The 26063-nt window shown below is 54.1% G+C and overlaps 2 protein-coding genes across 5 annotated transcripts; both read left to right on the top strand.

The window, feature by feature from the left end:
* The first annotated feature begins 3974 nt into the window (after positions 1-3974).
* CD68 (CD68 molecule) lies at positions 3975-13014 on the top strand. Of its 2 annotated transcripts, none has more exons than XM_053262260.1 (6): positions 3975-4139; positions 4774-5393; positions 6029-6148; positions 9812-9884; positions 10492-10659; positions 11311-13014. In XM_053262260.1, the coding sequence occupies exons 1-6, from the start codon at positions 4073-4075 to the stop codon at positions 11451-11453; spliced, it is 1191 nt and encodes a 396-aa protein (XP_053118235.1). In that variant the 5' UTR covers positions 3975-4072; the 3' UTR covers positions 11454-13014. The 2 variants fall into 2 exon arrangements, with proteins under 2 accessions (XP_053118235.1, XP_053118234.1); XM_053262259.1 differs by having other exon boundaries at positions 3975-4143; positions 4778-5393.
* A 4814-nt stretch (positions 13015-17828) lies between these two features.
* On the top strand, positions 17829-25669 carry MPDU1 (mannose-P-dolichol utilization defect 1). Of its 3 annotated transcripts, none has more exons than XM_053262261.1 (7): positions 17829-18098; positions 19868-19933; positions 21701-21833; positions 22190-22275; positions 23655-23773; positions 24633-24743; positions 25188-25669. In XM_053262261.1, the coding sequence occupies exons 1-7, from the start codon at positions 18002-18004 to the stop codon at positions 25305-25307; spliced, it is 732 nt and encodes a 243-aa protein (XP_053118236.1). In that variant the 5' UTR covers positions 17829-18001; the 3' UTR covers positions 25308-25669. The 3 variants fall into 3 exon arrangements, with proteins under 3 accessions (XP_053118236.1, XP_053118237.1, XP_053118238.1); XM_053262262.1 differs by lacking the exon at positions 17829-18098 and adding an exon at positions 18178-18326; XM_053262263.1 differs by lacking the exon at positions 17829-18098 and adding an exon at positions 18362-18507.
* The last annotated feature ends 394 nt before the right edge of the window (positions 25670-26063 follow it).

Raw genomic sequence — 26063 nt, 5'->3', positions numbered from 1 at the left:
ATTGGGTCCCCAGATACTGTTGGGAATGATGGGAGTTGTAGTCCAACAATAGCTGGGGAACCAATAAGTTGGGAAGCCCTGAGTCAACTAATAAGGATCTTCTGTAACAACCCTTTTCCCTATAGGAAATAATTTAAAAATATGTCCTTGTCCTAAGTGTACGTTGTGCCGCACTTGTCCTTTGCCAAGTCTAAAGAATGGCACCGCAGCAAGGGGTGGGCTCTTCCTCCAGGCTGGGATCCCAGCCCCCTCCCCTCCCCTCTGGGCTTTCACCCTCTAAGAACCTAGGTGTCCTGGCCGCCCCTTCTCGTTCTCCACGAATGGAGAAAGTTGCCTTGGTATAGACCAGGCCTGCTCAACAGAAGGCCCAGGGGCTGATTTCGGCCCACAGGGACTATTTTACTGGCCACCAGGTCTCCTGCAGCAACACAGGAGAGCTGGAAACTGCCTTATAGCACCGTCCTAGGCATGTTTTCTCAGAAATGAGGAGTATAGTGAAAATCAGGAGAGTCACTTCACTCCAGAATGCATGGAGTTTACTCAAAACCACAGTACTAGAAGCCCAGTTAGATTGTATACCCCAAAAGAGGAAAGGTACCACTAAGTCCAGGAAGATGCCAGCATGGCTAACGGGTACTGTCAAGGAAACCATAAAAGGGAAGAAGACTTCCTTCCAAAATTGGAAGGCTTGTCCAAATGAAGAGAACAGAAAGGAACACAAACTCTGGCAAAAGAAATGCAAGGTGACAATAAGGGAGGCCAAAAGAGAGTTTAAGGAACATGTAGCTAAAAGCATCAAGGGGAATAATAAAAATTTCTTTAAATATATCAGATGCAAGAAACCTGCCAGGGAGGTGGTTGGACCATTAGACAATGAGGGAGTGAAAGGGATCATTAAGGATCATTAAGATATGGAGGTTGCAGAGAAGCTAAAGTGAGGTTTTTGCGTCCGTCTTCACGGCAGAGGATACTGAGCATATACCTGTTCCTGAACCAGGCTTTTTAGGGATGGAGGCTAAAGAACTGAGTCAGATAGAAGTGACAAGAGACGATGTTCTAAACTGTCTGGAAAAGCTGAAAGCTAACAAATCACCAGGGCCGGATGGCATCCATCCAAGAGTCCTCAAAGAACTCAAATGTGAAACTGCCAACCTTCTTGCTAAAATATATCTTATCCCTGAAATCGGGCTCTGTAACAGAGGACTGGAGAGTAGCAAATGTAACACTGATTTTCAAAAAGGGATCCAGGGGCGATCCGGGAAATTACAGGCCGGTTAGTCTAACGTCCATTCCAGGCAAATTGATGGAAAGCATCCTCAAGGATCAAATCGTAAAGCACATAGAAGAACATCGGAGAGGAGAGTTGGTCTTGTGGTAGCAAGCATGACTTGTCCCCATAGCTAAGCAGGGTCTGCCCTTGTTGCATATGAATGGGAGACTTGATGTGTGAGCACTGCAAGATATTCCCCTCAGGGGATGAAGCCGCCACTCTGGGAAGAGCATCTAGGTCCCAAGTCCCCTCCCTGGCAGCAGCATCTCCAGACAGGGCTGAGAGAGATTCCTGCCTGCAACCTTGGAGAAGCCGCTGCCAGTCTGTGAAGACAATCCTGAGCTAGATAGACCAATGGTCTGACTCAGTATATGGCAGTTTCCTATGTTCCTAACAGGCCCTGCTGGGAGTGAACCAGCATGGCTTCCGCAAAGGTAAATCTTGCCTCACCAACGTTTTGGAGTTATGTGAGAGAGTCAACAAGTGTGTGGATCAAGGTGATCCAGTTGACATAGTATACCTGGACTTCCAAAAAGCTTTTGACAAAGTTCCTCATCAAAGACTCCTGAGGAAACTTAGGAGTTATGGGATAAGGGGACAAGTATATGTGTGGATTGCTAACAGGTTGAAAGACAGGAAACAGAGGGTAGGTATAAATGGAGATTTTTCACAATGGAGGGAAGTAAGAAGTGGGGTCCCCCAGGGCTCTGTAACTGGGACTGGTGCTTTTTAATTTATTCATAAATGATCTAGGAGCAGGGGTAAGCAGTGAGGTGGCCAAATTCTCAGATGATACCAAACTCTTTTGGGTAGTGAAATCCAAAACAGATTGTGAGGAGCTCCAAAAGGATCTCTCCAAACTGGGCGAGAGGGTGACAGAGTGGCAAATGTGGCTCAGTGTTGGCAAGTGTAAAGTGATGCACATTGGGACAAAATGCATCACTTTACACTTGCCAACACTGAGCCGCATTTGCCACTTTGTCGCGCACTCACCCAGTTTGGAGAGCTCCTTTTGGGAACTCCTCACAATCTGTTTTGGATTTCACTACCCAAAAGAGTTTGGCCTTCTCCCTGACACGCTTGCTTCCCAAGAGCAGGAGGTCTTTTTGCCTGGAGGAGTCGTGCATCACGGGCCCTCTGCTGGGGTGCAGCCCAGAGCCAGAGCCAGAGCCAGGCTGAAGCCCCTGGCCGAAGGAAGCCTCAGGCCAGACAGCCGTTCTTTCCCATCACATGAGTGTCAGCCCCTCCTGCTGTGGTCAGAGATGAGGAAGGAGAACCCGCTGACTCAGAGGCATCTGCAGCTGATGCTCTCCCTGCAACCGCCCCCTCTGGGAAGGAAGGGGGCCCACTCCAAGCCACCCTCCTCTCCCCGGGCACAACAACTGCCCAAGGGGGTCAGCTGGGGGGGGGGAGACCTGCTTGAAACAGGTGCAGGAAAGCCAGAGAGGACCAACCAGCCTCCCCCAGGGGCCCTTTGAGCCGGGCTCCTTCCTCCTGCAGGGGGTGCGTGCTCACAGGCTCAGCTTATGGTCCGTGTTACATACTGTGATTATTATTACTACTATTACATTTTATATCCCGCTCTTCCTCCAAGGAGCCCAGAGCGGTGTACTACAGACTTAAGTTTCACTTTCACAACAACCCTGTGAAGTAGGAGAGGCTGAGAGAGAAGTGACTGGCCCAGAGTCACCCAGCAAGTCTCATGGCTGAATGGGGATTGGAACTCGGGTCTCCCTGGTCCTAGTCCAGCACTCTAACCACTACACCAGGCTGGCTCCCATCTGCCCATCAGTCATTGCACCCATCAATGCGACACTGCTCTTTGCAAAGTGCAAGGGAACAGATCCCTGCCCCAAGGGGCTTACAGTCTGTCCTTCAAAACTTGGGAGGCAGATAGAGCCAGGAGCGGAAGATGGTGCCTTGAGTTCAGTTATACACACACACACACACACACGAGTTTTAATCTCAGGAGGTGATGGAGACTGGGGGCTTTGCCAGAGAAAGTGGCACAGAAAAAGCGGGTATTAAGGACAGAGAGGCGGCACCACACCGCTGGGAGGGCCTCCCAGGCATGGAGGGAAACCAGGCAGAGAGGGAAGAACAGCTTCCCGAAATAGGAAAGGTCTTCAGAAAGACATGCAGCCGCCGTGGAAAGCAACGTAGCAGGAAGATGCGATCCACAGGAGAGTTAGGGAGCAGCTCAAGCACTCGGGGGTTCTCAGCCTTGGCTCCAACAACATCAAGGGACCCAAGGCTGGCCTAGCTGACTTCCACTCAAGGCTTGGCCTGGCTCAGCCAAGACCTCTGTGGATGCCAGGCAAGCTTCCCTGGGGAGGCGGCAGCGCCACTGAAAAGGCCCTCCAGCTGGCCTCTGAAAGCAGTACCAGCAGCCAGAGAAAGCATTCGTCTGGTCACCCAGAGGCCATCTAGTCCAACCTGCTGTGGGAGGCAGGGCGATGCACCCACCAGTCCCCCACACAGATCAGCCCAGGCCTTGCACTGCCAGAAGGAGACACTCCTCCGCCCCTCCGGGTGGCTCGAGCAAGCCAGCCAAGCTGCTCTGTGAGAAAAGATGGAGGGTGGCCGGGGGGGCACCCTTGGTCTTGTGGCTTCGGGGCATTTGGCAATCCAGCCTTGTGGCTGAGTCACCAGCTGTGAAGACAGCAAGTTTCATTTCCTTCCTTTTATGTGTGAGCGACGGGGCATGAGAGAGAGGAGAGCAGAAGCTTCGAGAAGAGGCAGCCGAAGTAGACCGGGTAGAAGAGGACCGCGGCGAGACCGGATCGATCCCGGACGAGAGAGATGAGACCTCCCTGGCTGGCGGCCTGGGCTTTGCCCCTTGGACTCGCTGGGTGCTTTCTCCTTGCAGGTTGGTTTGATTATTAGAACACCTGTTTGCATGGCAACTGCCGTTATCTCGAGCGCGGAGCTTGCGATGGTTAAAAGCCGAAAGTGGTATGAGAAATGAATTGGGTGGGTCCTACTGGATCCCCAGGATCTGGGCAGGGCTTAAAGCTCAGCCCTGGAATCTGGTTTCAGGGCCATGCCCTCAGCTTTGGACTGGGTGATGTCAAGGTGTGCCTCGGAGCATGTGCAGAGTGCCTTTCCGTTGCTGCCAAGCAACCACGGTTCGCTCCCATGGGTGTGGCGAGCCTCCGTCTCAGCATTCATCTCCTGTCTGCTGTGGCTGAAGTGAGGAGAGAAAGGCTCTGATACGTCAATGGAGTCTTCTCTGTTCAATCTCGTCTCTTGTGAACACATCTTCACAAAAAATATGTTGACCAGAGCAGTGTGCAGGCAGAGGGACATTGCCAAATGGGGTTGATTCTGATCTGACAGGAGAGGGAGGGGTGAGGCGGGGCGGGGCCCAGCGCGTTAAGACGGTGGGACATTTTGGAACCCTACTGATTGTGTTTGCCTCTTCTGCTGCGGGAGGGCCAGGCTGGCCTCCTCTAGGCTCAAAAGCCCATTGACTTTCTGTGCATGGGTCTCTCTCTCTCCAGGTAGTGCTTCATCTTCTGCTCAGGATGAAGAACTGTTGCCGCTGAGCACGGAGGAGCCAGGACTCCTGGGTCCCCATGCGCCATGCTCCGGCTCAGAGCCCCTGGGCCCTGCTTGCCCTCACAAGAAGAAAGCAGCCACATTAGAGCCCGCGTTCACCAAGAGCACCACCCCCACGACTACGCACCACCGCACCACCACACATCACAACACCACTACACACCCACCCACAACTACGCACCACCGCACCACCACACATCACAACACCACTACGCACCCCCCCACAACCACGCACCACCGCACCACCACACATCACACCACGATGCACCCCCCCACGACGAAGCCCCACCCCACAACCCCACCCCACCCCACCACTAAACACCCCACCCCACGGAACGTGACTACCCATCACCCCACGACTAGCCACATGACCACACGCCACCCCACCACAAGCGCCACCAACCACACCACGGCTCACCCTCCCACGCCAGCCCCCACCCCCACGCAGCCTCCCGTCATCCCCTCGGGCAATTATGTGGTCGGGAACGGATCCGCCACGTGTCTGCGCGTGCAGTCCGGCCTACAGATCCGAGTGCGCTACACAGACAAAACAAAGAAGCAGGTCAGAACTGGGGGCGGAGGAGGCAGTGGGGCCGCCTGAGGGCCATCGGGGGGACCTAAGGCCAGCTGGGGTGGGGGTGGGGGGAGCCCAAGAAGGGTCTCTCTCTCTCTCTCATCCAGCATCCTGCTTCTCCCAAGAGAGCCATCAGATGTCTCCCGGAAGCCCGCCAGTAGGGCAGGAAGCCGGGCGCCCTCCCCTGCTACCAGTCGTGGGGGGCAGAGGGCCCGAGCTAGCTCTCAGAGCCCATAACTACGACTGGACCGATCAGGGTGTTGGCATCCTTTCACCGCGGGAGGCCTGGCTCCTAGACCCTTGGGAGGGGGTTGGGAGCAGCTACTTGAAGGAAAACCTCCGGGGGTGAATTTTCCCAGGTCCTTGGGGAGAAAAGGGTGTATGTGTGTGTGTGGGAGGGGGTCTAGTGGGCTAGACCAAGCAATTCTGGGAGCCAGGACCCCGGGGCTCATGGAGGGTGGGGCAGAGAGAGAGCGCAGCCTGGTGGGTGGGGGGGGGCAGCAGTGGGATCTCCCAGGGGAGGCTGGGGTGCCGAAGGGACCTGGGCCTGGCATCTGGATGCGTGCGGCTTCTGCTCTGGTCTCCACCACGCAGCCTCTCCTCCTCCCTCCTTCCTCTTCCAGCGCTGGGGAGTGTTCACCGTGCAGCCCAACCGCACCGCGGCAGCTGGGAACTGCTCCAGCCACACAGCCACCCTGGACCTGCGTTTTCCGGAGGGCTTCCTCCTGTTCATGTTCACGAAGGTACAGAAAGGGGACGGGGTGGGGCCCTGGCTCAGGGGCTGCTTTGTTGGGGAAGCCCCCCCCCCGGCTTCAGCCTCTGAGGGCCGCTCCAGCCAAAGCGTTGCTGAGCCGGAAGCCGCTCTCTGGACGGGCACTCGGGGCTGCAGGAGCAGCTCAGGACATGGCAGGGAGAACGGCCTAGCTGGATCCGACCCAAGGCGCCCAGTGCTTCGTCCTGCCTCCTACAGCAGCCAAGCAAAAGGTGCCGGCAAGGCCTAGTAGAAGGCAATAGCCCCCCTCCATGGGACATTTCCAGCAGCTGCTGCCCAGAGGTAGACTGCCACTGCAGCTGGAGGTTCTGTTGAGCCATCTCGCCTGCATCTTTGGTTGGTTGCTTGCATGTGAGGCTGTTGCTTTTTATCTGTATAGCTCCAGCTGTGTGCAGAGGCGCTCTGACCCCTGGACTTCGGGGCTGAAGGAAGTCCAGGGCCTCCATAGCCCTGGGGCCCCCCAGATGCTCTTTAGTCTTTCCCAGGTGGTGTGGTTGCCTGGCTGAGCATGATGATGCTTAATTTGCAGGGGAGGGGCGGCCTCCAAAGGCCTTTAGGTCCAGGCTACAAAATTACCTAGGTGCACCTCTGTCTGTGTGTATGCTTCTTTTTTTATGATGTTAGTGGAGTTGTTAGCCACCTCACAGATATCTCCTCCTCCTCCTCCTCCGCAAATGTGTCTAATGCCTTGTTAAGCTGTCCAAATAAATAGCTCACTGCCACATCCATACATTAAATTATGTGCCATGTCAGGAAACCCTTCCTTTAGTCTGTCCCGAATTTCACTGAGTGACCTGAAGACCTAATCTTATGAGAGAAGGAGAAAACATAGCTCTGTCCACTTTCACCACACCTTGCATATCATGGGTGCAGAATTCAGTTTCCTGAGAATCCCAGCCCTGACTTTTTCAGAAGGAAAGTTTCTAGCCCTTAAGGCTGGCAGACATGCTTAACAGCATGTGGGCACAGTGTACCATCAGGAGCCGGAGCAAAGCGTGAACAAGCCTCCCAGTGCCCGGCACGTAGCAGTTCTCCGTCCCATGACTCACATCCATCTTAATCAAATAAGAAGCAGAACTACACAGAGCAAGAGACACTATGCAAATATTCTTAATTTGCATCTTCTGCAGTGCAGTTAAATCACAGACCACTGCTTTTCTTGGTGCAGACATTGGATTTATTCTGAACGTTTTTAGCAGACTAGCCGTGTGCCAGAATAGCTTTCTCTTTGGACCTAAAGCTCCCTGGACATGCTAATATGTGACCGAGTCAAGCTGTTTAGATGGACCATCTGTAAAGGTCTCCCTCTGAAAACAGAAAGCTGGAGGACAACAAAACTTTTTCCATGATCGACAGGTTTATGTTAAAATTAATAGCATCTCATCTGTCTGGAAAGTGGATTAAGCCCACCAGAAGCACTGACTACGAAGGGAAAGGAGTTGAAATGTGTACAGCAGCAGCAGGGATCCTTGAAAGGCACCGAGGGAGGACGCAGGGGCGTAGCTATAATTGAGCAAAAGGGTTCAAGGAACAGGCCCCCAGCTCCTGAGGGCCCTCCAGCTCCATCCCTCCCTATTTTCTTCCTTCTCTCTCTCAATCTGGGGGGCCGCCAGAGAGAGGGATGAACATGGGCCCCCTCTCCCCTAGCTACGCCACAGTTAGGAGGAGGAGTAGGGCTAGTGGTAGGTAACCTCATTGGCCATTTTGAAAAGGAGACTGTAATTTCTTTGAAGTGTATTTTCCTTTGAATACTGATCATGATCATCACCTTTATTTCGTGATTAGTGAAAATAAGTGGTTTGGTCTGGGCCCTCGGTTCTTCCCATTTGCTGACAATAAAGGAGAAAGGGCATCCCATAAGGGACAGGCCATTTGGGGCTGAAATAAGGGATGTCCCTGCTAAGAAGGGAGTGCTGGTAACCCTAAAAGCGGACCACTCCTCAAAGGCAATTCAGCCGGTCTGGGGCCACATCCCAGCCAGCAGATTCTTCTACAAATGTATCAATGATTGATGATTGATGTTTGTAACGCCCTTGGTCCTAAGACCCCAGGGCAGTTAACAAGAAGATAAAACCAATCCACACAGAACCAACATAGCGACCATTTAAATGTCCCATCAGTGCATTCACGCATGCACACCTCCGGCTCAAAAGCTGGACACTCTCCCCCCCCCCCCCCATGGACACGCGCACACCCGGCCAATTCTCCCTGCGAGATGATTCAGCTTGCAGGCAGCAGGAGGAGCGAATCTGTCCTGGAGGGGAAATGCCTTGCTTATCCCAGGAGTGAGTCACTCTCTCTCTCTCTCTCTCTCTCTGGCTAAAGGTCTCTGAAACTAGCTGGGCTGCAAGCTGGAAAGACTGGCTCAGCAGAAGCCAGCCCAAGAGGCCGTGCCGCGGCCGGGTCTGTGCCAGGAGGATTCAGGCCTGTGCGCCGCGAGGATCACACCCTGCTGCTCCGCACATGCCCTTTTGAACTCTGCCATGGCATCTTCGTCTGGCAACTTCTGGGTTCTGGTGTGGCCAAGACAGCCCTGAGCATTTGTTTCTCTGTTCATTTGTTTAATAGATGCTTAGCATGCGTTACTGTGAGACCAGACTAGGAACAAAGGAAGCTGCCATCTACTGAGTCAGCCCATGGGTCTATCTAGCTCAGTATTGCCTACACAGACGGGCAGCGGCTTCTCCCAGGTTGCAGGCAGGAGTCTCTCTCAGCCCGATCTTGGAGATGCTGCTGCCAGGGAGGGAACCGGGAACCGAGATGCTCTTCCCAGAGTGGCTCCATCCCCTGAGGGGAATCTCTGACAGACAGTGCTCACACATGTGGTCTCCCATTCCTATGCAACCAGGGCAGACCCTGCTTAGCTAAGGGGACAAGGCATGCTTGCGACCAGCGCTGTTTGAAGTATCCCCAGCCCTGTCTCATGCGCTTAGGGAGGCTCACTGCGGCTCAATCCGTTGGCCTTTCCGTCCCCAAAGGGCTCGCAAGCTGTAGTGTGTGCCCTTGGAACGGATGGCCACCCTGCTGGCGTCCTCTGCCTTGGCAGGCCCCTCCCGGCTGCTCTTTCCCACCATTCCTTCTGGGGACGGCTCTTTATAGCGACAGACAGTTCCGACCCACTTTGTCTGCAGGGACAGCAGCAAGCGGCTTATTGCCCAAAGAGCACTGAGCAGAAACTAGCCCTCATCTGAGGATGGCGTCTTGCTTCAGCCCTTCAAGGGCCTAAAGCTGACCCCATCATGCCGGGATCCTCAGACGTGGGGCCCCAGAGCTCGTTGGACTACAACTCCCATCATCCCCAGGGACAAGGGCTTCCAGCCAGTCATTTCTGGGACTGAAGGCTGAGAAGCCCTGTCCCAAGGGCCACCCCTCCTCCTCCTCCACCTGGCCACTGATTAACCCTAAATGGCTTCCTCCCCCCAGAGAAATGGGGCCATCGGAATTGCTCTTGGCTTTGGAGAGAAGGAGCAGGGGGCGGGGGGAGATCCGGGTCGGCAGGATTCAAGGGGCAGCAACTCCCTGCTGTGCCCTCCCCACACTTTCTGAGCGCCAGTTAATGTCGGTATTGACAGTCAATAAGGGAATAGCGGCAGCTGTTCTTCGGAAACCGTGAATCCCGATCTCTTGTCCCCAGAATGAAACCCAAACGACGGTCTACCTAAGCCGAGTCCAGGCCAACCTGACATACCAGTTCCCACAAGCAACGGGTAAGATCATGTTGGGCCCTGCCTGTGAACGGGGAGGCAATGCTAGCCTGCTTTAACGGGCAGAAAGGCTGGGCCTTTACAAATGGAGTGATGCGTGGAGCTTTTCTGGGGGAGGAGCTACCCCGATGGGAGGATGCTGTACCAGTTGCGTTTCTGCCTGTTGCACAGCTCTTAACAAGACAAGGCCTGTGTCCATAAAAATCCTGGCGGCGGGCAGGTTGTGTTGGTGTGGAAGGTTCTGCCCAGGGATTGATTGCACACAGGAGGAGGCCGGAAGGCAGATGGACAGGGAAGCCCACTCCCCACTATACCCCATTGCAGGGGTGGGTGGGTGAGGGGCTCTGCTCCACCTTTGATAGCTGCCGCCTCTGCCTCTGCAATCACCAGCTTTGCACCGAGCTGTTCAAGAGACCCAGGAAGACCCGCTCGGCCCACAGCAGGTGATCAGATAGATCAGATCCCCACAGCTGCACGGCACGGGGAAGAGGAGGTGGGGGCTGCATGGCGCGGCAGTGCTCCCGCCCCTTGCCCAGGATGCCACCCCTGAGCAAGCGGAGGCAGGCTGGCTGCTGGCCCACCGCTCAGGCCTCTCCTCCTCTCTCCTCAGAGACAAACTTTGGAGCAGAGAACGCCTCTCTGCGGGAGTTCCAGGCCCGGCTCGGACACTCCTACACGTGCCAGAACCGCAGCATGGCCCTCGCTCCGGACTTCCACCTCCAAGCCCTGGATGAGCGAGTCCAGGCCTTCCAGTTGAAAGCGGGAGAATTTGGAGAAGGTAAGAGCCCCCGCCATATTCAAGGCCATATTCAACCACATCAGCCTGCTTTTGAGCTTTCTGCCCATCCTCTAAAATGGGGGCTCCCGAGGTCCCCCCGATGTTGTTAAACTACAACTCCCATCCTCGCCAGCCACCATGGATTGGAGCTGGGGGGAGTCGTTCAGCAACATCTGGAGGACCGCAGGTCGGGCACCCCTGCTCGGAAAAGTTTGCCGCTCCCTTATGGTTTAGGTCCCCTACTCTGCTGAAACTGGTGGCCTCCACATTTCCCTCGGCCCCCAAACACAACCCCCAGGGTGACTAGTCCTGGCTCCCATCCTGCTCTTTGGCCTTGCCGCTGGAGCCGGAGCCTCAGTGTCGAGCTGGCCTGCTCACTGTCAGGCCGGCTGCTGGCTTAGCCTGACTGCACCACCTCTGTCTCTGTCTCGGCTGGGCAGCCAGCTCGGGCTGAGTGACCCTGGAGCCCGCCCCACCCCTCCCCTTAGCCACAGGCGCCAGTGCAAGGGAGAAGCATCCCCTCCTATCCTCCTGCCCCTATTGTAGGGAGCAGCGCTTGTCCTCCACCACCTGGGGGGCCAAGGTCGAGAAGCCCCGCCTGGCCCCATCCTCCTGCCCGCCCTCTGACTTCTTCTCTTGTGCCTCTTTCAGCCGAGGACTGCAAGGTGCCAAAAAGGCGCTCCATCACCGTGCCCCTCGTCATTGGCTTGCTCCTGGGCATCCTCATCATCATCGTGATTGTGGCCTACCTTGTGGGGCGGCGGCGTGCCCAAGGCGGGTACCAACCCCTCTAAAGAGACTTCCCGGAGCTCCGGCTCAGCCAGGAGGGCGATCTAGCTTGGGGTGGGTCCTCCCTGCAACAACCACCTTGGGCCAGGGGCAGGAGGGGGGGCCTCTGCACCGCGGCTCCCCTCACCCCACTTGCGGTTCATTCACCCCCATTTCCCACTTGTGGCTCCAGCTGCTGGCTCACGAGATATACATCCCCTGGAGCGGAAGACTGAAGGACTGATCTTCGTTTATTTCTGTATATAATAATGCTACTTTGCTGCAGGACACCTGAGCCCGCCACACATTTGGTCGCAACAGGCAAAAGGGCCACTTGGCAAAATGATTGTGTCTACAGATCTAGGGTCGGGGAGAAACATGCGGCAACTGTGATGGGATGTGCAGCCCAGTCCAAAGCATGTTTACTCAGAAGTAATTACCCAAACTTCCATGGTCCTTGCTAGTCTGCTGGCAAAGACACTCCTCTTTCCAGATGCCTAATTTCCACTGCCATTTTTGAGAAGGTAAAAAACAGTAGTAGTAGTAGAAATAATAATAATAATAATAATAATAATAATAATAATTATTATTATTATTATTATTATTATTAAACTTTATTTGTTAGCTGCCCCAAAACGAATTGTTCTCTGCGGGGCTCACAACACAACATTTAAAAACAGCCAATAAAAGGCATAAAACACAACAAACAAATCACAACACAAAACGAAAAATACAAAAAATATTTTTTTTAATCAATCAGTTTTTAAAAGCCTGAGTGAACAGAAAGATCTTCATCCGGCATCTAAAAGAACAAAGCAGTGCACCAGGCAAGCCACTGGGGAGGCTATTCCATAAACGGGGTGCTGCCACCAAAACGTCCCTTTCAACAACAGGGAAGACTCCCGTTGTTTTCTCACTTCCCTCCCTACACCAGCATGAGACCCTTCCTCTCTTTCGTCCATCCTCGGACATGCCAGATGACTCAACTGGGGGAAGGGATTGGTAGCAATCACACATACTGGCTGGCTAGTGAGCCAACCAAGATTGGTGGGCCCCTGGGTCACCACTGAGTTGAAAGGGACTTGCTCACTTGGGAGTCAGCCCAGCTGAGCAGAGAAGGGTTTACTTCTGAGTAACTGTGCAGAGGAGTGGGCTGTGTGTCATTTGGGAGGATGCTTTGTTTTGGCATTGGAAAGTAATATGCTTGGAATAGTCCTCCTTGCCCCACCAAGAGCAGATCATACTAAGAATTAATCAGTGTATATCTCATTAGCATTTCAAAATGTTTTCTTTCCTTCCTGTGCTTTCCATTTATTCCTTCAGCATCTCTGAATCCTCCAAGGCAGGGATTCCTGGACATGGGTCCCCAGATGTTGTTGGACTACAGTGGCCAAAGGCACTGTGGCTACGGAGGATGGGGGTTGTGGTCCAACAACATCTGGGGACGCAAGGTTAGGAGCTCCTGATCCGTGGGACTGGGAAAGCCCAAGCAGGCACGGGCTGCTGCTCCCTTCTCCAAGTCCATAATGTAGGGCACCCAATAGCTCAGAAATAAATACAGAAAATAAAATGGATTTTAAATGGTCAGACAGCTGTGTTTGTGTGTGTGCACTGTACATTGGCCTGGGTACAAGCAGCAGAAAGGGCAATTTCTATACACTGAAAACACAAGTCTTGGGTGGGGAAGGAAAGACAACAGAATGGATTGCACCCCACAGCCTTGACCACGGAGATTCTACCTAGCTTCTACCTCCCGCCCACAGCAACTGAGGTTTGGCCAGGTACAGAGCCTAACTGTAGGGACAAATTACATATTTTTGCTAGGAGATCAGCAATTTCACATTTGACTTCCTTCAGAACTCTTGGGTGGGTGCTATCTGGCCCTGGTGATTTATTAATTTTTAGTTTTTCAAGACAGTTTAGAACAGCCTCTCTTGTCACTTCAAATTGGCCCAGTTCTTCAGCCTCCAAGCATGAGGAGCTCAGTTACAGAGCGGATATGGTCAGTATCCTCCGCCATGAAGACAGATGCAAAGAACTTATTCAGCTTCTCTGCAAACTCCTTACCCTTCTTAATAATAATTTTATGCCCTCATAATCTAAGGAGCCAACCACCTCCCTGGCAGGTTTTCTGCTTCTGATATATTTAAAGAAGTTTTTGTTATTCCCCTTGACACTTCTAGCTACCCTGTTTCCCCGAAAGTAAGACCTAGCAGTAATTTCTGATGTACCGCTAATTGCCCTAGTGCATTTTTGGGGGCTAAAATTAATATAAGACACTGTCTTATTTTCGGGGAAACACGGTATATGCTCCTCAAACTCTCTCTTTGCATCCCTGATTGTCTCCTTGCATTTCTTTTGCAAGAGTTTATATTCCTTTCTGTTCTCTTCATTTGGGCAGGACTTCCATTTTTCTGAAGGAAATCTTATAGCTTCCTTGACTTTGTTAGCCATGCTGGCATCCTCCTAAACTTGGTGGTACCTTTCCTCCTTCTTGGTATACATTCCAACTGAGCTTATATTATTGTGATTTTAAATAGATCCCATGCTTTCTGGAGTGATTTGACCCTCCTGACTTTCCCTTTCAGATTCCTTTTTACCAGGCCCCTCATTTTTCAGAAGTTTCCTCTTCTGAAGTCCAACAGCATCTAGGAGAGCAGAGCTGGTCTTGTGGTAGCAAGCATGACTTGTCCCCTTAGCTAAGCAGGGTCTGCCCTGGTTGCATATGAAAGGGAGGCTAGAAGTGTGAGCACTGTAAGATATTCCCCTCAGGGGATGGAACTGCTCTGAGAAGAGCATCTAGGTTCCAAGTTCCCTCCCTGGCTTCTCCAAGATAGGGCTGAGAGAGATTCCTGCCTGCAACCTTGGAGAAGCCGCTGCCAGTCTGTGAAGACAATACTGAGCTAGATGGACCAATGGTCTGACTCAGTATATGACAGCTTCCTATGTTCCTATATGTTGGACTTCCTTGGCAATGCGCCACTTGCATATACACTGAAATGGATCATACTAATAGTCACTGTTCTCCAATGGTTCTACAACTCTGACATCTCGCACCAGGTCCTGGGCACCACTCAGGATGACCCCAAGGTCGTCATCTCTCTGGCTGGTTCCACAACCAACTCTTCTAAAGCACAGTCATATAGCATGTCTAGAAATTTGGCCTCTGACAATACCCGCACGTGAATTTGCCCAGTCTATGTGAGAGAATGCTACCTTGGGGGTCTTGAATTTCAATATGCTACCTAGCAGCCTCAATTGGCTTCCAGGACCTCCCAACTAAATTTCTCAACATTGTGGGTGCCGATTTGCACCACAACAGCTGACCCCTCCCCAGCATTGCCTAACAGCCCATCTAGATGCCACATGATGTCCACAACTTTCACAACAGGCAAGAAAGTCGCCGTAAAGTCTACATGCGGGTCACAAGCCCATGTCTCTATGCTCCTGCTGATTAAATCACCCACTACTAGGAGGCCCCCAACCTCCAGAGTATCTTCTGTGTGAGAGGATATGGGAGCATCACCCAAGAAAGGGGTCCCTCCTAAGGGATCATGCCCCTCTTCCTCGGACTGATGTCCTCCTTCCCTGAGACCTTCGTTCTCCATGACAGCAGAGGAGCTGTTAGTCTGGGAGTGTGATGGCTCTAAAACATCCCTGAGAGTCTCATCCACATACCTCTCTGAGCTTCTCCAGGACAACCACCTAGGCTTTGAGGGAATGAACTTGTTTCCAGAGAACCAGGAGTTCTTTGCACGGAGTACACACTATGACTTCTGCCCCTCAGGCATATAGTCATACATGCAACACTCTGTGCAATACACTGGGAAGCACTCCCCTCCCCTGCTCTCATTTGACTTTCATAACTAGTTTTAATAGCTATTTAGAATATATGGTACTTGAAAGATAGGTCATAGCTGCAGTTGTCAGCTGACTAAAGGTTTTAGCTCTGCCTTTCAAGAAAATTACAAAAGAAGGGTAGTACTCACCTTCTTGTTGTACTAGATGTCTCCTTTGTGATAAAGGGGAACCTCTTGAGTGTCTCGCCACACACTTCCCTGCTAAACTCCATGCTAAACTCTTTTGATATCTGTTAGCTCCTGTTCGCAAAGCTCCAGGTAGCAAATTACCGCTGGTTTGAGCCTTTTCTCAGGAGCTGCTTTCAAACTGAGTCAGCTTGGGAATTTGGCCCCTCCCACAAACTGTGTGTCTCACCTGCAGCTAATCCCCACCATCTCTCTAGGCACAACTGAAACTGAAGCTGCTATATCAAAAACAAACCCCTAGCCAGCCAGAAATCAAACCCTAGGAAAGACTAGCTCTAACAAACTCACCTTGTCCATTCCCCCTTGCATTGTTGATTTATTTATTTGCTTGTTTGCATTCTGTGTATGCACAGAGGTTCTCCTATCTGACACTGTATGTGAGTCAGATGAACCCCTGGTTAACAGATGTAGCCATTCTTAATCCAGCACAGGAAAGACACACCATCAAGTTTTGGAAGACTGTATTATGGATCCCTGGCTGTCCAAGACTCCAAAGTCACCTTGCCTCCCAATCTAATACACATTTGCCTATTCTAATATCCCTGTTCAAAAGACTATTGTCCCCACTTCCCACCCCACTATCACACCCATGTTCTCCAACCCTAGTTCATTTTCTTCTTCTTCAGTATTCCAGAAACCCAAAGGATAAAATATCAACAGGTAAAACAGCAGCTTTTAGTGGCTCAAAGAAGTTAATAGAGAAATATGCAGGCCTTCAAACTCCACAGAACGAATCTGCACAATGAAGCAGAATCTGCACAATGAAGTGAAACTTGACAGCTTGCACACTCTACACCCAACCTAAGTCAGACCAATGAAACATACTATTCTCCTGGCTTTTTAACATCAAGGGCTACCCCCAGTCAGCCCCTCAATGCTGACGCCAGGGCATCCCGAATCTCCACTGCCTCGGCATCCTCCTCTTCCCCATCATCCAGAGGGTGTTCCTCCCGCTGGTCATCCTCAGCTTCCATCCAACAAGCCTGGAAGGCATCTCCACGTGCCTCGCAGACATTGTGAAGGGTGCAGCAGGCGGCAATGAGGGTGGGCAGGAAGGAAACGTCCGTGTCGTTGCGTTTGGTGAGGCAGCGCCAGCGCCCCCTCAGGCGCCCAAATGCCACCCCCACGACCGTCCGTGCGGCCGCAGCATACTCATTGAAGCGCTGTTGGGCAGGAGTCAGAATCTCATCCCGATAGGGCCGCATGAGCCACGGAAGGAAGGGGTACGAGCAGCCGCCCAGCAAATAAACGGGCACCTGGACACCACCAAGGCCTTGGGATCCCCCTGGAAACAGCCCACCTTCCTGGGCTCGTTGATAAAGCTCTGAAGTGCACAGGACCTGGGTGTCTGTCACCCTCCCTGGGCAGCCAACATTGATATCCCAGAAACAGCCACGGGAGTCAACAGCAGCCTGGACCACCACCGAGTGCCAGCCATGGCGGTTGTAGTACCCGGCGGCGTTCTCGTTGGGTGCGCGGATGGGGATGTGGAGGGATCCCAACACGCCCGCCAGCTGGGGCAAAGGAAAGCCGTTCCCAGCAGCCACTTCTGCAGGGTCAGGGGGGCGCACGTACAGCGGTGTGAGGATGCCCACGACGGCCTCGCAGACGTCCCGCAAGATCTTGCAGACGGTGGAGCGTGAGACCCCGAAGAGCTGCTCCACCGCCCGGTACTCGGTGCAGGCCCCCAGGCGCCACAACGTCATGGCAAGGCGGACGTCTGCCGGTATTGCGCGGCGCATGTTGGTGTCCCGGCGCTGGATGGCGTTTCGCAGCTGGGCACAGAGGTAGTCGAAGGTGCTGGGAGACACGCGGAAGTTCTCGACCCACTCCCACTGGCTAAAGGCTTTGGCCCGCACGGTCTCCCAGAAGGCCGAGCTGCGGGCTTTGCTCCACAGGCGCCGTTCCCGTAGCAACCGAGGCAGGCCGCCCTCTCCGCTGCCGCCGATGCCCCCCTGGCAAAGCCCCGCTAAGCCTGGGGTCCGCACCAACATCCGGCAGAGCCACAGCAAGGCAAAGCGTTGGCGTGCGCGGGCCTGGGCCCGGTGGTGGCGGGCGGCCCGGCAACGGCGGGCGGCCTCACGCAGGCGGCGGCCTCGCTGCAGACGGGTGTAATAGAGCAGGCACAGGCCCACTGTGCCATGGCTGAGGGTGGGCAGCAGCTGGGCCCCCTCACTGTGGCTGCCAGGGGTGGTGGTGCTGGTGGTGGTGGGGCAAGATGGCTGCTGAGGTGTGGCAGCCATTTTGTTCCTTGACCAAACTACCAGGGGAGGGTGGGATGGAGGAGGCTGGGGAGGGGGACACGGCTCACCCGTGGCGCGCATGCGCACTACAAAGTCAGGGCCCGCGTGTACAAGCGCGCACGCGTGAGCCGCACAACCGAGGCGGCTAGGCGCGGGGAGCGCGCATGCGCACCGCCAAATGGCCGCTCTTTGCCCGGAGCATGCGCAGGTGAAGTGGGACGCCCTGGGCGTCGGGTCAGATGGAGGCGGAAGTTTCACACCTGCAGGGGCTCTCCCTTTGTCAAAATGGCGGCGATGATGGCGCTGAGGGGGCTGATGGTCCCGCATCTCCTCCCGGATGGCTGCTTCGACGAGCTCTTCGTCGACTTCAACCTCTTACACAGTGAGTCGGGCCACGCCGCGTCCCGCTGCCCCTTCCCACGCGGGGACCCTTAGCGCCGTCGCCAGGGCAACGCCCGGCCAGGCGGCGGAAGTGCCTCGGGGGCGACCGGCTGCCATGTTAGGAAAGGGCGCGCGCGGCAGGAAGTGCTTCGGCGGCCATCTTGGGGGCGGGCGGAAAAGCCCCGAGAGTGCCGTTTCTTTCTTCGTTTCATTCCGCTGCATATCAAAAGTCAGTGCATCAAACGCCGTTTCAGAATCCTGTTTTTGTCCATCTTCGCAGAAGCGGGGGCGAGGCGAAGAGTCGCTTCGGCGCCATGTTTGTTTGGGTTGGAAGCGGCTAGTGATGCCGGAAGCAGCCCTTGCTCTAGTCTCGAGGAAGCCCCCGGAACCCCCAGCCACGGGATAGGGCTGTCAGTGTCAGAGAGTCTCTCTCTCGCTCACGTGACACTCATGCACACACATCTCCTTGAATAAATTGCCTGTCAGGAGACGCGTTTTCCCAGCACTAACGGGGAAGCTCCACGTGTTAGATCCCTGCCTGTTCTACAGCGGCATAAAGCCCCGAATCTCTGCAGGAAGAAAAGTGCCCCCCTTGCCATGGCTTTATGGCGTGGCCTTTCACCATTCTAGTTCTTTTCTTCTTAAGGACATAAGAACAGCCCTGCTGGATCAGGCCCAAGGCCCATCTAGTCCACCATCCTGTTCCACACAATGGCCCACCAGACGGGCCATTCCTCCTTCTCTGAACATGCCTGGGCTGCCTTTCTCCCTGTTGGATAGCCCAGGCAACTCGCTGCCACAATAAACCACAGTGGGGCTAACCCACTGGAAGAAATGGAAAGTCGATCAATACAAAGCCAAGATCAGAAGCGTCAGGTGTCTTTGGCACCTTCTGACCAGAGAACAGCCATCCTCTTCTCTCTCTCAGGCTTTCAGGGGTCATGCGGTACCTTCACCACACCAACTGAAGTGATTATATCGGCTGTAGGCCTCTTGTGTTCTATGGTTTTTAGCTGCTGTGCCTTTTTTTTTTTTTAAAGCCTCATAGGAACATAGGAAGCTGCCATATACTGAGTCAGACCATTGGTCTATCTAGCTCAGTATTGTCTTCACAGACTTGCAGCAGTTTCTCCAAGGTTGTAGGCTGGAGTCTCTCTCGGCCCTTTCTTGGAGATGCTGCCAGGGAGAAAATTGGGAACCATCTGATGCTCTTCCCAGGGTGGCTCCATCCCCTAATAAGAGGAATCTCTTACAGTGCTGCTCACACTTCTAGTCTCCCTTTGATATGCAACCAGGGTGGACCCTGCTTAGCTCTTAGCTAAGGGGACAAGTCATGCTTGCTACCATAAGACCAGCCTCGTTTTACATGATGTATATGTTTTAGTCACCTTAAGATGTGGAGTGAGAAGGCAAACTAGCAATCCCAAGATATACAGAGAAGCAGCAGGTCACCTCTCTGAGCCACTAAACCAGGCCAAAGACAGTGGCCTTCAGCAAGCAAAGGACTTTCCAGCACCCACAAGAAGGCACTGCCCTGAGCCCCCTCTTGAGTGGGGGTGGGACACAAATGTACCCTTTCGCTCAGGCATAAAACACGGGCACTGTGCCCTACCACACAGGGCTGTTGCAAAAGCAAACACGATAACGGTTATAAAGGCAGCATGATGAATAGTGGTAGTAATTGATTCCTTTCTGTCTCTCTCCCCTCCCCCTTTTTTCTTTTTCTCTCCCCCCCCCGCCCCCCGTTGTTGTTGTTGTCCATTTCTTTAGTTCCATGCCTCAAAATCTTGATCAGCAAAGGACTCGGATTTGCCATCGTTGCGGGTTCCCTCATGGGTATGGACATTTAGACTTCTCCACCCATTACTTGATGGTGAACAAGGGGACTGCTGTAGCTCATGTCTTCCTGGAAATCAGTTGTATTTCCTGACTGGGAAGCCTCGCTGTGAATTGAAGAGATGTGTGTGGGGTGACGGGGGCAACTCCAGGTGGGAAAGGGCCCCAGCCGCATGGGGGAGCACATCCTTGGCATGTTGAAACATCGCTGGTAGCTCTTCCACTTGGAAATGATCTCCATTCGCAGGTGCTGAGAAAGGGACTTGCTCTTTATCCAAGACCCCAGGTGGGAGGAAGGGGGTTTGCTGCCAGTCAGAATAGACACTCCTAGGCTAGAGGGACTGACTCCGTATAAGGCAGGTGAGAACTCTTGCTTTTGTGACTCCTGCTTCAGATTGAACCTTCTTGATTTATGTTCAGACTATTGGCGGAGTGGGGGTTGGGGGTTGGCAAGAAGAATTCTACAAAAAAGATAAGGGCGCTACCAAAATAAAAATCAGGCAGCAATATCTACCAACACTAAAAAGCAGACAGAGGAGGTAAACCTCAGTCAGGGCCAGGGGGAAATATATTATGCTGCCAGTGTGTGTTGATAAAACCTTGGTCAGGGTGGCAGTTTCAAGTTCTTCTTACATCTTGTTCATTTAAATTATTCTTAGAGAATCTGTAATATATTGGAGGAATAAACCAGGCTCCTAAGGGCATGAAGTACATTTTTAAAATATCATTATTGTCATGGCTTTAAATATCTGGTATATTTAATACATAGTAATATAGTATTATTTAACAGAAGTATGCAAAAAGATCAATTATGGGCAATTGGTGTGTGTCTATACATATAATATCAATTACCCCAATTTGTTTTATATTTTATACTGCTGAGTGAGGCCTTTTGTATGCTGGGCAAAGTCATTTTGTTAAATGACTTTAAAATTACTTTTTGCAGTCATTTAACAAAAGGTTTTTGCCCGACCAAAAACAGGCCTCACTCACTAGTATAAAATATAAAACAAATTGGGGTAATTGATATTATATGTATAGACACACACCAATTTAAGAACAGCCCAGCTGGATCAGTCACAAGGCCCATCTAGTCCAGCATCCTGTTTCATCCTGGCATCAGGTACAGCTTTCTTTTAATTTACAGCTTTCCTTTAACATATTCAGATGTGAACAAAGTAGTGCATTCAACTACTTTTAAGTGGCAGGATTGTTTATGCAAAATTTGGTATCAGTGACTATTTTGCACAAGCAAATCCACAAGCACACAAACAAACTCTTCAGAATATACAATAGGTGTCTATTGTTTGGATGTGTGTTAACTAATATTTTACCATCAACATGATGAAGTATTATGCCTGGAGAAGAAATCCAGAAGCACCTGTTTGCCCTAAGAAGAAGAACATGCGAATGCCTCCCAGAGAGAGGTGTTCACCACACAGCTTGGATATTTCCTTGGCTCCCATCTGAGGCTCAGCTCTTTTCTTCACTTTTTGATAACATTCTGCAATGAGGAAAGTGAGGAAGAGATGGAACGTAGTCAGTGGGGTCCCTCTTCTGGGGCGAAGTCCCTGAGCTGCGACCCGCAGCTGACTAGCTTGGGAACACGGTCTGGCCGGGGCCGTCCTCCTCCAGAGGGTGTTCCCTTTGGAAGGCAGATGAGCCCGGCTGCCTAGTGAGTGGCAGCGGGGACAGGGCAAGGATGCCGCTCTGGGACGCTGCCTCATGGTTGCTTTATTCTCTCCCCCCCCCGCCCCCACTCTGCAGTGAAGCTTCCACAGATTGTCAAGATCATGAGGGCCAAGAGTGGCGAGGGGCTGAGTTTCCATTCCATATTGCTGGAGCTCCTGGCCATCACTGGCACCATGGCCTATAGCATCGCCAACAGCTTCCCTTTCAGGTACGGCGGCGGCGGCAGCGGCAGCACCTGAGGCTGCAGAGGAAGCCCAGCCTTTCACCCTGGGCAGCCCTCGCCGGGGCCGGGCTGGGCCATATTTGAAGTCCACGTGGGCCCTGCCCCCCGCTCTGAGTTTCTGGAGGAGCCCTGCAGCATCTCAGCCTTCTAGTCCAAGGCCACCTGTGTGGATGAGCCGCACCACATTTGACGGCAGTGAATTCCAGCCAACTCCTCCTGGGCTTCCTCTGTGGCCTGGGAAGGGGAGCCTGAGGAGGACTGGTCCAGGGGGCTGTGAGCTAGACCCTCCTCCATGGTAGCCAGCGAGGCTCTTCCCCACCCCTCCCTCTTCTCTCTTGCAGTGCCTGGGGGGAGGCGCTCTTCCTCATGCTGCAGACGGTGGCCATTGGCTTCCTGGTCCAGCATTTTGAGGGCCGCACGGAACGTGGTAAGTGGAGCCCCTGGGGGTTTGGGGTAGCCGACTGGTTGGGGATCCCCACAGCTCCTGTCCTGGGGTGTCTCTCTGGCTTAGGTTCTGTAAGCCTCTTGGGTGGGGCTGTCCCAGCGGGAGGCAACCTTGACTCTCCAGTTGTTGCTGAACTACAACTCCCATCATCCCCAGCCACAATAGGTTGTGGGGAGGGGGTGATGGGAGTTGTGTTTCAGCAGCAGGTGGAGAGCCAGGATTGCCTCCCGCTGGCAACCCAACCCAACGTTCAGTGGCTGGCTGTCCCAGCAACTGAAAGGAGTCGCCCTGGCCTCTGACGTGCTTCTCCACAGTGCAGCAGATCCAAGGCGAGGGGCACTATTTAAGAGAGCGCCCCCTTCATTATGAGCCCCACCACCTATTGAGATTCTCTGGAGAGCTCAGTCTGCAGTTGCCACCAGCTTGTCTACTGGCTACTCAGGGACGGACATAAGAACAGCCCTGCTGGATCAGGCCCAAGGAAGCCCCTCTAGTCCAGCCTCCTGTTTCCCACAGTGGCCCAGCAGCTGCCTCTGAGAAGCCCACAGGCAAGAGCTGAAAGGGGCATGGCCTCTCTCCTGCTGCTGCTGCTCCCCTGCTGCAGCTGGTGTTGAGAGGCATCTTGCCTCGGAGGCTGGAGGTGGCCTGTAGCCACCAAACTATTTCATTTTGTTTATTTTCAAATTGTGTATACCGCCCCAAACTCTGGGTGGTTTACAACAACATAAAACAGATCAAAAACTAAAAGTTTAAAGCAACTTAAAACCACAGACCAGTTAAAAAGCTTGGGTGAAAAAATAAGTCTGACTTTATTTGATTGATTGATTGATATTCCGTGCTTCCAAAAATGGCTCAGGGCGGTTTACAGTAGGGCATCCGGGTGCTTTAGAGACTTTTTAAAAAGATTTCCAAGATGGGGAGGCTCTTATTTCAGCAGGGAGCGCATTCTAGAGTCTCGGGGCAGCAACAGAGAAGGCCCGTCCCTGCATAGCCACCAGACGAACCTCTCCAGATGATCTCAAATGTGTGGTGCTCCTCATAGCGAAGAAGATGTTCTCTTCAACACCCTGGGCCTAAGCTATTTGGGGCTTTACAGGTTATAGCCAGCACCTTGTATTTTGCCCAGGAACTTAATGGTAGTAGCCAGTGTAGCTCTTTCAGGTCTCTCTCACTTACCAGCCAGACGATCCTGGCTGCCTTCTCCATTGCTGCCACATCCCAGGGCTTTGGAGTGTGCTCCCTGTTGAAATTCAGAGCCTCCCCACCTCTGATGACTTCTAAGAAGGCCATTTGTTTCCCCTGGCTTTGAATGAGACGTGCAGGTTTGGACACAAGGTCTCTCTCTCTCTCTCCTCCCCTAGGACTGGCCTTCCTGCTTGCCTATGCCGGAGCCCTTTCCCTCACGCTGTCTCCTCTCACCCCCAGCGGGGTCGTGACGGCCCTTCAGGCTTTCAATATGCCTGCTGTGGTAATAAGCAGGGTAAGCAGCACCTGAGAGGGGTCAGGAGGGGCCCTAGCTCAGTGGGGGAGCGTCTGCTTGGCGTGCAGAGGGTCCCTGTTCCCTCCCTGGCAGCGTCTCCCGGGAGGCCTGGGAGAGGCGGCTCCTGCCTGGAACCTGGGGGAGCCGCTGCCAGTCAGTGTAGACATTACTGAGCTAGGCGGACCAAGGGCCTGACTCGGCAGAAGGCAGCAGTTTCCTCTGTTCCTGTCCAGCTGAGCCTCTCTGAGTCCTGCGGTTGTGCCTATAGTTCCTTCTCAAGCCTGCCAGCCCAGTTGGGGGGTGTGCCTGGAGGGGTCACCTCTTCCTCTGGGGCATTCCGGATTGCCAGAACAGGTTGGGGGCAGATGGCGGAGGGTTTTCTAATGGCAGACTTGACAGGTAGAGCTTGCTTGAGTCTGGGTGGTCAGCCTTCTGGGGGCTCGGAGAGGATGCTGGAGGAGTTGGGCCGGCTAATTCGGGGCTCCCCAATCCTGGGTCCCCAGATGCTGTTGGACTCCGACCCCCATCATCCTCCCCAGCCACCATGGCCGTTAGCCACTGGACTCCAACAGCATCTGGGGACCAGTGTCCCCTGTAACAGGGATTCCAAGATGTGAGGGACAGAGGAAGCTGCCCTATACACTCCTGGGATGGAGCCCCCTTGGCCTGTCCTGCTTTGGCGTGCTGAGGCAGAGTGATGGGAAGGTGGGCTCCCTCCGTGGGGCAGGGCCAAGCTGAAGAGAGGGGCTCAGCTGAAGTACAGAGGGCAGCGGGTGGGGGTGGAGGTGTGTTTTGAACTAGCTCCCCAGTGCTGAGCTGGAGGGGACTCGGTCACTCCTCTCCCCCCACTCCCGCCCAGCTCCTACAGGCAGCCACCAACTACCGCAATGGGCACACGGGGCAGCTCTCGGCCGTCACTGCCTGCCTGCTGTTTGCCGGGTCCCTGGCACGGATCTTCACCTCTGTCCAAGTAAGCGGAACTTCAGCTGGGGGCGGGGAGGTCCAAGGGCCACTCCTCCGGGAGCTGGGGTGAGCATTGGTCTCTCACCCACAAGGAGGTGAGGGTCCCCCAGGAGCTCGGAAGAGTGCCTCCCTTCCGGGGAGTGTCCTTGGGGTGGTGGGGCTGCTGCTCCATTGCCTGGGCCCAAGCCAAGCAGCTGCCTTGAAGCGCTCCTCCGTGGGTCTCTCGTCCAAGCCGGGGCCCAGGGCTGGTCGGGGCAGCAAGCTGGGAGGTCCTGCCGCCCCATCTCCGCTGGCTGCTCCAGAGATCTCCCAGCAAGCAGCTGGGCAGCCGCTCTGGCCACCTGGAGCTGCCCGAGGCCTGGGGAGAGGCCCCAGCTGTGGCGGAGGAGCCTGGGGTGGGACCCCGTCACAAGGGGAGACACAGCCGGCCCCCCTGCCTTGCCCTCCCCAGGAGACAGGCGACGCCCTGCTGGCACTCACCTACATCGTCTCCTCGGCCTGCAACGGCATCATCATGGGGCAGCTGCTCTACTACTGGAACGTGCCCCTCAGCAAACGGAAGGAAGACTAGCCAGGCGTGGGGGGCGCTCCGCAGCACACCGTCCACCAAGAGCATCAGGGAGTGGGGAGGAGGGGCCACAGGGTCTCTCAGGGCGGTCTGAGTCCAATGTATCAGGGTCTCTGCTTGTGCGCTGAGCCAGGGGCCGGCGCTGCTCTTTGCTGCTCAGGGACTTTGCTGGGGTTCTGAATGTGAAGAGTGGGGACGGGGAGGGGGTCTTGTCGGCCCATTTCCCCCAGCAGCCCCAGTGGTGGGGTGGGCAGGAGGGGCTCCGAGCCCCCACTGGGATGATGCCCTGAGTGCCAGGGCGCTTCCTCCACCCTGCCAACCAAATCTACTTTTCTGGAAATAGAGGTGGTCTTGCTTGCAACCCATTGCCGCTCCTGTCGTCCTTGCCTCTGCCCACCAGGGGGAGCACTCCCGCAGGTGCGCCCTGGAGGCCACAGTCAACTTCTCACCTGTCTGGCCCTCCCTCCTCCCTCCCTCCCTCCCCCCCCCTTCTCCACACCCACCCAGTGCCCTGAAGGGTGGGAAGTCGGTGCTTCTGCCTCCTGGGCTGGGATGGCCGGGGAAAGGGCTGGGCTGGGCACCCTAATTGGAGTGATTAGCAGGAGTTTGCTCCAGGGAGGGGAGCCCAGCTGAGTCAGAGCAGCCGCAAGGGAGAGGCCCTCCCCCAGCTGGACGCTTCAGCCAGACTTCTGCCCTGCTGCTCTTCTCCCTCGGGGGGGGGGGGGGGCAGGAAGCAGGAAAACCACCTTTCAGGGATTG

This window comes from Hemicordylus capensis, chromosome 6 (assembly GCF_027244095.1).
Source record: "Hemicordylus capensis ecotype Gifberg chromosome 6, rHemCap1.1.pri, whole genome shotgun sequence".
NCBI lineage: Eukaryota > Metazoa > Chordata > Lepidosauria > Squamata > Cordylidae > Hemicordylus > Hemicordylus capensis.
This window is presented reverse-complemented; position numbering and strand designations above follow the sequence as displayed.